The sequence below is a fragment of the Eptatretus burgeri genome, chromosome 5, assembly GCF_056783735.1.
Source record: "Eptatretus burgeri isolate ZD-2024b chromosome 5, Ebu_testis_v1, whole genome shotgun sequence".
Lineage (NCBI taxonomy): Eukaryota > Metazoa > Chordata > Myxini > Myxiniformes > Myxinidae > Eptatretus > Eptatretus burgeri.
The window spans coordinates 43,855,730-43,868,229 of NC_140965.1; the positions used below are offsets into that span (position 1 = coordinate 43,855,730).

Sequence of the window (12,500 nt, forward strand, 5' to 3'; positions counted from 1 at the left end):
GGAGACGGAGACGGAGAGGGAGAGGGAGAGGGAGAGGAAGAGAGGGAGAGGGAGAGGGAGAGGGAGAGAGAGAGAGAGAGAGAGAGAGAGAGAGAGAGAGAGAGAGAGAGAGAGAGAGAGAGAGAGAGAGAGAGAGAGAGAGAGAGAGAGAGAGAGAGAGAGAGAGAGAGAGAAGAAGGGTGCTGCACTGGATTGGGAGGGGGAAGAGCAAAGATGGGACAGAGAGAGAGAGAGAGTTATGCTTTGTGAACAACACGCACACGCGCACACACACACACGCACGCGCACACGCACACGCTTGGTTGATATTGGCAACAACCCAAAAACCATGAGTAGCTTTCACCGAAAAACAACGTTGCATTTATATAGACGTTTCAGGGATATGTTCACAAACATTAATCTTTATAAACAGCTGCATATGACGGGTGGACAAACAAAAATTTGACTCGGGAATTTAGAAAACATTAATATGGCAAACGGCTCAGAAATTGGATGTGATTTCACAACTCGCTCAGGGGTGACCGAGTACGAATCACTCGCTCATGGTGACAGAGCATGAACCACTCGCTCAGGAGACGGAGCATGAACCACTCACTCAGGATGGAGCACGAACGACTGATTGTGACTGACGTGGCGTGGCAAAAGCGTCCGAAGTGAGTGAACGATTCGCTCAGAATGACAATCGCTGTACCGCTGTCGACTGTAGGTCACTCAGAAAGTGGCTTAAGCACTCGAGCAAGTATTTCAATTCAATGGTTGAGAAGGAACAGCTGACCAAGCTGTGGCTGCATACCATTTAGGATCCCTTTAACCTTAAAGCCGGTCTTCACCAAGCCCACAGCAGTTAAATAAATTAAATTAATTCGTTCAAATATTGACTTTATCCACAAAAGAGTTGCAGTTTAATGTAGAACAATCCTGGAAACATCGCAAAGTTGAATCGCCTGTGAAATAAACTGCAAATAATCCACCACATTTCCTGCTCGTCTGTGCATGTGTTACGTCGCTTGAGGTCCACGCAAACGTCATAACTTTTTCTTTTTAATGTACGTTTTTCACCAGCTTTGCTTTTGATTCCTTGTAGAGCACCTCACAAAACCTCTAAAAATATAGACACAGATCTGACAGATACTATGGATAAGCAGTCCCTCTGAGGGACAGTGCACGACGTCAAGTAGTGAATGCTGTAAATCATAGCTCAATGAAGTTGGTTCATTTTTGCACGTTCCTAAATTTTTTGTTCACTCAATATAATTCTCCAAACAGTAGAAAAACACAGGTGATACTTTGGAAATTTCACATTTTCTTGTGCATGAATGAAGGAGGGAACATAACCATGCTTGGTTAAAGTAAATAGGTATATCAGTATAGTTATGTCTTGTTAATTCTTTAAATTATCAGATTTCACTTTAGATTTCGACACTTATTTAATCCGGACGATATCCAATCCTCAAAGCCGAAATAATATTTCGATGATATTCTTCAATTAGTCCGTGAGAGGAGATTGTGGAAATCATATCAGAATGCATGGAATCACTCCAAGCTCCTAACTTGAAAACTACAGTACTTACAAAAGTGATGGACCCGATGACTCGCCGCCATGATGAACAGGCATTCGATAATATGAGTGAGGAAAGTGAAAATAGAACTTTATTGAAAGGAAATTGTTGCAGCCTGTTCCAAGTGAAGGCATTGTTGAGCAGGCCAAAAAACATGGCTGCTTCAGTCCCCAGTGAGGTTACCTCGGATACACCTTAAGACCTCAAATAGAGCGGTGACTGAGGATGCGCCTGATGAAGGATATAATTAAATAAGGCCATTAATTATCTTCAAAAGGGGTGTTTTAATTAACCCAATCACTCGATTTCCAGTCATGCAATTCCTTGGAGTTTTCTTAGTATGCACGCAAAGTTTCAGGCTGCAAGGTTTCATGGTTTTGGAGTTGTGGAGGACACACACACACACACACACACACACACACACACACACACACACACACACACACACACACACACACACACACACACACACACACACACACACACACACACACACACACACACACACACACACACACGCACACAGAGACCTGGGAGGGCTCCATTCCACTTTCTCAAACCCCTATATGGAGATAACAACCAACGACCAATTCAATAACACACACCGGTGCCATTGTGTAATGCAGTTTATGTACATACACACACGCACAAATGTGCACACATATGAAGTAAATAAAAACGACAAACACAAATATTTACCTTGAACAGCGTTATTTGAACTAGGATTAAAAGTGCGTAATTAGTGAAATTCAATTCAAAAATGTATCAAGCCACAGAACACAAAATGTCAATACTCTTTGCCTTCACAGCTCGAACAAACATGGCGAACACCTGGTCAGATGGAACTTATTGTTGTTTTTTATTAGGAATTGATGTCAAAGTGAGGGGTGTATTACAAAAGGAGATCACACAAAAAGGTTAAACAAAGCAATGTCCTGTAAAAATAAAATTCCACATTTTCAGTGGATGAGACACCTCCTGAGGCACCCACTGCACGGCACCGCAGGTCCCAACAAAGGCGGAAACGTATGAACAATCAATGCGAGATTGAAAGCATGTGTACTTTTTCCCGAAATGAACAACCAAGCAGCTTGGAGAGCGCTCGCCAAGTGGCTTAAGCATTCAAGTAAGCACTCCAACGAAATGGTTGATAAGAAACGGCCCCCTTGGCACGCAACTGGCAATCACCGAATCGTCATATTGAACATACAGCTCCCAGAGACGCCCGAAATGGCATACGTGTCCGAATTGGACAAATGAATACTTTTCTCGGAGCTGTTAACTGCTTACAAGTTCGATTCTGGAGCTTAAATTTTGCAATTCTCTGAAATTTAAGAGATACTTGTGGTGATCGCATGTGGGGAAATGAAATAAAGCCACAAACGCTGATGTCTCCTGGCATTTATAAGCATTGCAATGTACCCGGCGATTCATAGCTATGATGAATTTGCATTCGATAATATGAGTGAGGGAAGTGAAAAAAAAACTTTATCGTTAAGAAATCGTTGCGGCCTGTTCCAAGTCAAGGCATGGTTGAGCAGGCCAAAGCACATGGCGGTTTCAGACCCCAGCGAGGTTACCCAGGATATGCCTTCAGACCCCAGAGAGCAAAGTGGCCGAGGATCGCCTGATGATGAATATAGTTAAATAAGGCCGTTAATTGTCTTCAAAAGGGGTGTTTTAATTAACCCAAACACCCAATTTTCACTCTTGCACTTCCTTGGAGTTATGGAGGATGGACACACACACGCACACACGCACGCACGCACACTCACACACACATTGCCTTTTATTTGTATGGACTAGCAAATACCACCATCGCTTCGCTGATGGGGATACTAAAGTGGGGAGGGAGAAAAAAAGGGGGAAGAGGGAGAGAGGGGTGGGGAGAGAGAGAGAGAGAGAGAGAGAGAGAGAGAGAGAGAGAGAGAGGGAGAGAGAGAGAGAGAGAGAGAGAGAGAGAGAGAGAGAGAGAGAGAGAGAGGTTGTGGGGAGAGAGGAGGGAAGGGGAGTGAGGAGGGGTTGGGGAAGGGGAGTGAGGAGGGGTTGGGGAAGGGAAGATAGTGTGAAGTGAGAGGAAGGGAAGGCAGATGTGTAGTGGAGCTTCAATTACCGCCCGGACGCGTCTCGAGACAAACACTGCCTGGACGCGTGTGCAGCCTTGCTGGCCAGAGTTAAACGCCGCTTGGGCACGTCTGGAGACAACCCATGCCCAGAAAATACACCATCCAGACATAACCACCATCTGGATATGTCCAGAGAGAGAGAGAGAGAGAGAGAGAGAGAGAGAGAGAGAGAGAGAGAGAGAGAGAGAGAGAGAGAGAGAGAGAGAGAGAGAGAGAGAGAGAGAGAGAGAGAGAGAGAGAGAGAGAGAGAGAGAGAGAGAGAGAGAGAGAGAGAGAGAGAGAGAGAGAGAGAGAGAGAGAGAGAGAGAGAGAGAGAGAGAGAGGAGGGGAGAAGGGTGCTGCACTGGATTGGGAGGGGGAAGAGCAAAGATGGGACAGAGAGAGAGAGAGTTATGCTTTGTGAACAACACGCACACGCGCACACACACACACGCACGCGCACGCGCACACGCTTGGTTGATATTGGCAACAACCCAAAAACCATGAGTAGCTTTCACCGAAAAACAACGTTGCATTTATATAGACGTTTCAGGGATATGTTCACAAACATTAATCTTTATAAACAGCTGCATATGACGGGTGGACAAACAAAAATTTGACTCGGGAATTTAGAAAACATTAATATGGCAAACAGCTCAGAAATTGGATGTGATTTCACAACTCGCTCAGGGGTGACTGAGTACGAATCACTCGCTCATGGTGACAGAGCATGAACCACTCGCTCAGGAGACGGAGCATGAACCACTCACTCAGGATGGAGCACGAACGACTGATTGTGACTGACGTGGCGTGGCAAAAGCGTCCGTAGTGAGTGAACGATTCGCTCAGAATGACAATCGCTGTACCGCTGTCGACTGTAGGTCACTCAGAAAGTGGCTTAAGCACTCGAGCAAGTATTTCAATTCAATGGTTGAGAAGGAACAGCTGACCAAGCTGTGGCTGCATACCATTTAGGATCCCTTTAACCTTAAAGCCGGTCTTCACCAAGCCCACAGCAGTTAAATAAATTAAATTAATTCGTTCAAATATTGACTTTATCCACAAAAGAGTTGCAGTTTAATGTAGAACAATCCTGGAAACATCGCAAAGTTGAATCGCCTGTGAAATAAACTGCAAATAATCCACCACATTTCCTGCTCGTCTGTGCACGTGTTACGTCGCTTGAGGTCCACGCAAACGTCATAACTTTTTCTTTTTAATGTACGTTTTTCACCAGCTTTGCTTTTGATTCCTTGTAGAGCACCTCACAAAACCTCTAAAAATATAGACACAGATCTAACAGATACTATGGATAAGCAGTCCCTCTGAGGGACAGTGCACGACGTCAAGTAGTGAATGCTGTAAATCATAGCTCAATGAAGTTGGTTCATTTTTGCACGTTCCTAAATTTTTTGTTCACTCAATATAATTCTCCAAACAGTAGAAAAACATAAGTGATACTTTGGAAATTTCACATTTTCTTGTGCATGAATGAAGGAGGGAACATAACCATGCTTGGATAAAGTAAATAGGTATATCAGTATAGTTATGTCTTGTTAATTCTTTAAATTATCAGATTTCACTTTAGATTTCGACACTTATTTAATCCGGACGATATCCAATCCTCAAAGCCGAAATAATATTTCGATGATATTCTTCAATTAGTCCGTGAGAGGAGATTGTGGAAATCATATCAGAATGCATGGAATCACTCCAAGCTCCCAACTTGAAAACTACAGTACTTACAAAAGTGATGTACCCGATGACTCGCCGCCATGATGAACAGGCATTCGATAATATGAGTGAGGAAAGTGAAAATAGAACTTTATTGAAAGGAAATTGTTTCAGCCTGTTCCAAGTGAAGGCATTGTTGAGCAGGCCAAAAAACATGGCTGCTTCAGTCCCCAGTGAGGTTACCTCGGATACACCTTAAGACCTCAAATAGAGCGGTGACTGAGGATGCGCCTGATGAAGGATATAATTAAATAAGGCCATTAATTATCTTCAAAAGGGGTGTTTTAATTAACCCAATCACTCGATTTCCAGTCATGCAATTCCTTGGAGTTTTCTTAGTATGCACGCAAAGTTTCAGGCTGCAAGGTTTCATGGTTTTGGAGTTGTGGAGGACACACACACACACACACACACACACGCAAACACACACACACACACACACACACACATACACACACACACACACACACACACACACACACACACACACACAAACCATTTATTTGGAAACATATATACATATACATCTCTATTATAATACCAAGCTTGCACAATAAAAACTCGGCTCGCCGTCACACGATCCCTATGAAATTGCTGTGGCACTTAGCGGACATGCCGACAATGTTTGGGAAGTCTTGGCGTTCCATAGTACCACTTGCATTTTGCACAATGCGTATACATATACATATACATATACAATACATATACATATACATATATATATATATATATATATATATTATATACATATATATACATAAACATGTACATAAACATATAGATATATACACATATACATAAACATATAGATATATACACATATACATAAACATATATATATATATATATATATATATATATATATATATATATATATATATATATATATATATATATATAGATATATACACATATATACATATATATTGTTGTGGTTACCAAATTCGCAAACCACCATTCAGGTCCCTTAGGTGAGGTATCTCGGTAAGTGCATGTGTAGTTAGGCCCAAACCCGTTGTCTAGTGGGAATACATGTCATTTATGCGAGCTGCGACTCTTCAGGATAGCCGTTTTTCTTTTACTATCTTTATTTTGGACCAACCGCCATGATCACAACCACAACATCAACCACCAACCACAACGCCGCTTCACCACAACCGCCACGACCTTCCCGTCACACCTCGCAACCGTAGCATCGCCACCGTTCTTGCCCCGCTGTGGGTACCGGTGTTGGACTCATGCAGAACGCGCGTCGAACAGCGTGTACAAAATCACGGATTTTGTGCTTCAAAAACGGATCAAAAACGACACACGCCCACTTTTTGACGTCCAATCGGTGAGCGAGGGGCGAATTGGCCCCGCCCCCAGGGCGATCGATATATGCAAATTTGTGGATCAAAAAGCCTTCACGCCCACTTTTTCTCGGGCCAATGGGGAGCGAGGTGAAAGGTCAAAGGGAGGGGGTCAAAGGCGAAGTTACGGGGGGGATAAAAGGACGGTGTTCGTCAGTCAGCAAAGAGGAGTCAGCAGGACGAGAACGAGAAGGAGAACGAGAACGAGGAGGAGTCGGAACGGAGGGGACGAGTGTGGAAGTCTGGAGCCCGAAGCCTGCAGTGGCTGGAGAAGCTGAAGAGAGTCGGACGAGGGAGGGGGTGCTTGCGTCGGTGCCAGGAGCTGCACGCCCGAGGGAGGCCGGCAGCGCGACCTGGCCGAGGTGGAGACGCACACCAGGGATAATAAAGATCCTCTATACCCCGAGCATCAGCAACCCCCTCCTGTTTCCCCCCGCGCTGAGATAGTGCGACAAAGGGGGCCCCTTTTCCCACCCCCTGCCTGACACCGTCCACGAGGCCCGCGGGTTGCGGGGCCATCGCCGCTCCGCGTCTCATCACCAGACGGGTAGGCCCGACCCGGTCTCGGCCTCAGGCCTGCCTCATTCTTGAGGGTATTTCTTTTCCTTGGTTTTGGGTATGTGTTGTCGGCGCCGTCTGTGAAGTAGAATTGTATAAGTGTTGCCGTGTGCTCGGTAGTTGGTATTAGCTCTGCATTGTTTTCACTTTTATATTTGCTTTTTGTGTAAATGGAATTGTGTTTTCTTTTTTTTGTGTGCATTTGGTGGAATTGTATTTGTGTGCTTCCCGTGTGCCGCGAATAAATGTGCTTTTATTGTTGAACTGTTCTCCCGCTTCGCTTCGTCTTTTCCCCCATTGAATCCCCATCTTGCTTCACGTAAAGGGTTGGTAGTGGGCTGAATACGCCCGATAATTAATCGAACCGTCGAGGTCGACGATAACACCGCTCGGTTATTCTGATAGTACGGAACGGGTCGCTTAAGTGGCCCGTGTCCGAAGTCGACCTGCGGCGAGGTGCGATCGCCCGGTCTACCCTCCGCGTGGGTACTTAGGTAGTTCGAATTTGGCGAGCAACCCTATCCCACGCGGGGGCTGATTGGCTCGATCGCGGTGAGACCGAAAGGTCCACCCGTGACTGGTTCCCGGCGTTAGTCCGAGAGGGTCACGACTGGATTGTCCGTCCGGTGGGCGACGTGCCGCGATTCGAGTTACGTGGCCGTCCGCACGCCGGCGGGCGCGAATCCGCAACAATATATATATATATATATATATATATATATATATATATATATATATATATATATATATATATATACACATATATAGATATATACACATATACATATATATATATATATATATATATATATATATATATATATATATATATATATATATATATATATATATATATATATATATATATATATATAGGGTGTCCCCAAAAAATGTACTCACATTTTGGCTCCTCATAATTCATTGAATTTTTCATTTATTTTCAGATCAAATTGACCATAATAATGGCAGAAGTAAGACTCTGTTTTGAAGAAAGAAAATTTATAAAGTGCGACTGGAAGCACGAAAACATCATGGAAGTGCAAAGACAATTTAGAAGACATTTTCACAAAGATCCACCAACGTGACGCACCATTGCTCGCATCCGAGAAGCTTGAAACAGATGGAACTGTGCATGACGCCCATAAGGAACGTTCAGGAAGACCACGGTCATCAACCACCCCCACAAAGGAAAATCAATTGCTGGAAACCCTCCACCGATCCCCACGGAAATCTGTACGACAAATGGTTCGTGATACAGGAATCCCAAAATCAAGCGCCCACCGCATTTTGAAGCAAATTAATTGGAAAAGTTACATTCCAACATTAATCCACGCTCTAAATGAAGACGATCCTGACCGGAGAGCTGAATTTTGTGAGTGGTGCCTGGGCAAATGCGAAGAAGATGCAGCATTTCCATCCAAAATTGTTTGGAGCGATGAGGCCAGCTTCAAGTTAAATGGCTCAATTAACTGACACAATTGCACCTACTGGGCTCCTGAAAATCTGCATGTTACTATGGAACACCATTTAAACTTACCAGGGGTTACTGTGTGGTGTGGGATATCAGGATTGGGCATCCTAGGGCCATTTTTTTTTGACCAAACTGTCACTGGGGATGTTTACTTAAACTTGCTGCAGGAATCCGTCGGTCCACATGTCGAAGAGATATTTGGTGACGAAGAGATTTACTTTCAGCAGGATGGAGCACCTCCCCACTACCACCGTGATGTAAGGGCCTATCTCGAAGCAACTTTTCCGAACAGATGGATTGGGCGAAGAGGTAGTGTTGAATTCCCTGCGTGTTCCCCAGAGCTCACTCCAATGGACTTCTTTTTATGGGGATATCTCAAAGATAAGGTTTACGGCTCAAAACCAGCAACAGTCGATGAGCTGAAAGAGGAAATTGAAAGACAATGTCTTGCAGTTCCAAATTAAATGATTTGTAACGCTGTTGAATCCATTGGTCCACGTTATCGGCTGTGTTTGGAATGTGATGGTCGACAGTTTGAACATTTATAAACATGCATTTATCCATTTATACATTTAACCATTAATCTTGTTTCTAAGTCAATAAACAACGCATTTATTATCATTTAAAGAGTGAGTACATTTTATGGGACACCCTGTATACACACACACACACACACACACACACACACACACACACACACACACACACACACACACACACACACACACACACACACACACACACACACACACACACACACACACACACACACACACACACACTTGAAATTTTTCCTCTTCCTCCTGACCCCCTATGATGGAACTTCCCTTCTTTGTTTCCTTAGCTCCACCTCCTGCAATTTAACACTGTTATTTTTCTCATTGGTATGTCTATCTCTCACATTTCAGGTCCCCCTTCCATTTACATTATCCTTATTTCTGCACACATTTCTTTTGTTCCTTTCATTATGCTCAGTTACTCCTTCGATTCTATCCTCACTTCAGTCAATGTCCCTCCTCCCACATTTTCCTCCTTTCAAGCTCATTACTTCTGTCCCTTCCGAGACACTTTCCTCCCTCCCATAATCAACTTGTGCACTTCCCTCATTGCGTCATTGCTAAGCTGATGCACTGTGTTTGATATTCAGAAACACCTGGAAAGGAGAAAAGCAGAGGGGATCGGAGAACAAACTCACATGACCAAAGTGACCACAGCCAGCACAGTTGTAGCAGAATTTTGGCTGTTCCTGGCAATAATTGTAGGCAGCTCCTTGAATAATTGGACCGCATTGAGTCTGGTGGAGGCAAGATAGACATATAAAGTTATGGTAAGGACACCTGCCAGAGCAGCAACCAGCATTCATTATAATATGTATGACTGTGCTGTATTTTACTTGTTTGTAACATTTAATTAAGCAACACACAGTTAAGCTTGAGGGAAACAAATTTGCATAATTTCTTTCATGCACATATGAACATGCATAACATACATACACTATTCACAACTACAATACTAACCTGGTTGCCTGCCTTTGATCATTTTACATTTCTCGAGTCAAACTTGCTTCATAATTTTTCTTCATATCAAGGACTGCTGAATTGACCGATGTGTAAAGAGTAAGATATATAGATTCCCTTCCAGCTGATGAACAACTCATCCCATGAAGTCCTTACACCGTTTCAATTCTCCAGATTTGTATACAAATCCCACAACCCACAAAGCCAATGGTGATTTCGCAAGAACCATTTAACTCGTTTTAAAAGCTCTTTTTACCCCACCCTGCATCAAAATTTACGACGACGAGTGCACTTTGCTGCTTTTACAAATGGCAGGAAAAATACTGGGAGCAAGCCTCGAAAACATTGGCCATTAATCTCCAATACTCCTTCACACAATGCTTGTTCATAGTGCTTCGTGGCAATAATTCCCCAGATGCAGGTACAATCCTCATCATTTCAATGGTCTCAACACAGAATTCTATTTTGCAGAGAAATTCTCAATTGTTATGGCTCTCACCTGCAGAGATCTCAAGCGAAGCATCAAAGAACAAGTCTGCATCGACCACAGATGGAAAGTGGTACAGAAATTTGCTTGCTTCCTCTCTCGCCTGCATACTTCCTATCCACCCCTCCCCCCTCCCCCCACCACCTTCCTTTGCCTGGCTTTTATTGTGTGTCACACAAAGATGGATACTGCCCGCCCGGGCAGTAATGGCATGGGGCCACCTGCCCATAGCTCATGCTTAAAGAGACTCTTCATTCCGGTAATGAAGTAATTACCACGCAGATCACATTAGCGCTGGGAAATGCATCTTCTTTCCTGCGATCACCATTCGCTTGCCGCGTGGCGCTCGGCATTATATGCCTGGACGACCTCGCCAAATATCGGCTCGTAAAATCTTCGCTTAATGTCCCGTAGCCTGGGCTCCCGATTCCCTGGCAATCATCGCTCGGCCTGCCCTGCCCACCGTAAATATACATTCGGGGAAATAAATTTACATGTTGGCCTACCGCTCGCCACGGCCGCCAGGCTTTCTGGATTGTTTTACTATCGAAAACGGATGGCTCTTGGGGCTTATGATCTTTGGGGCAAAAGGCACTGGGGGACATTAGCAAAAGACCCTTAATATTCTATTTGTTTTTGAAGCCAGTACCATTGCTCTGAACTGCTAAAATGAAAGAAAAGAAAAAAAAGCCCCCCGACTCCAGAATCGCAATCCGTAAGAACGTTATGAAAATTATGCATGTGAAGTTTGTAGGACTTGCCAAAATTTTACCAAAATTCGGCTGCAATAGTTCAGAGCACCTGAACCCAGAAATGGTTCAAGCATAAAATAGCTTGTGTTGAGCAGGCACGTGTGAGGCATTATGCATAGAGGAGGAATTAAGCACATAACATGCGCAAAAGCACTTGAAGTGCATGTGCAATAAAATTCTACTTCTTTCTTGTGCACTTCAGTCACAGTACAAAAGCCCTGCTTCACTTGGGCTCAAATTATCCTGCACAAACTAACAACAACACAATCATGCTGGCTGATGGAATGACTGTTGGCCCATCATGTTAAACTCAAGCAATGCGCATGCTGTGCACTAAAGGATCGCCGATGCATTTATCAAATCTACCAAAAACAAAAATGCCACCAACGGAGCAGACACACATCGTACACATATCGCAGTGAAAATATCTGCTTTAAAGCTCCTTGTAATCATCTAGCCCGTTTATATGGGTTGATGATTCACACTTTGGTTTCATGGTACAAGTCTGCTCATCCATAATGCTGTATGTGAAAGATTTGCTTAATTATGGTATTTGAACATTGAAAAACAAGCATATTGTGCTGCTTTTCAGAGACCCTGGGGAAGTACACGCCAAGATACATAAAGAAACCCTCATGTAGTTATCTCCGTAGTATATTGTGTCCTCCTCCCCCCCCCCCCCCATGTCAGTGTAAGAGAATATGCAATGTGTATAATGAAGAATCAAACCCGTTGGTTGTTATCTCCATTTGGGTTTCAGGAGGTCGGAGGTTGTTCTCCCAGAACTCAAAATATCCACCTCCTTTTTGATAATGTATCATGATTCATGAACCAAAATGTGAAATTTCCTTTTCATAGCCTCGTTCCAAAGGCTCCTTTCAAAATCTTCACTGAACATTGAACAGACTCCACTTGTAGCTCGTTTTCCCCGGAATGATTTCAAAATGCTCAGTAATGGTTTTCTT

The 12,500-nt window shown here is 43.7% G+C and overlaps 1 protein-coding gene across 8 annotated transcripts in view; it reads right to left on the bottom strand.

Annotated features, from left to right (window-relative positions):
- ZCCHC7 (zinc finger CCHC-type containing 7) overlaps positions 1-12,500 on the bottom strand; it is a 430,079-nt gene that overhangs the window by 47,207 nt on the left and 370,372 nt on the right. For 7 of the 8 annotated variants that reach the window (XM_085881648.1, XM_085881651.1, XM_085881649.1 and 4 more), the window contains one exon: positions 9,975-10,073. The exons of the other annotated variant lie outside the window; for it this stretch is intronic. In XM_085881648.1, the coding sequence (XP_085737774.1) occupies positions 9,975-10,073 (99 nt within the window). The remainder of the gene's footprint in view (positions 1-9,974; positions 10,074-12,500) is intronic. 8 annotated transcript variants of the gene reach the window in all.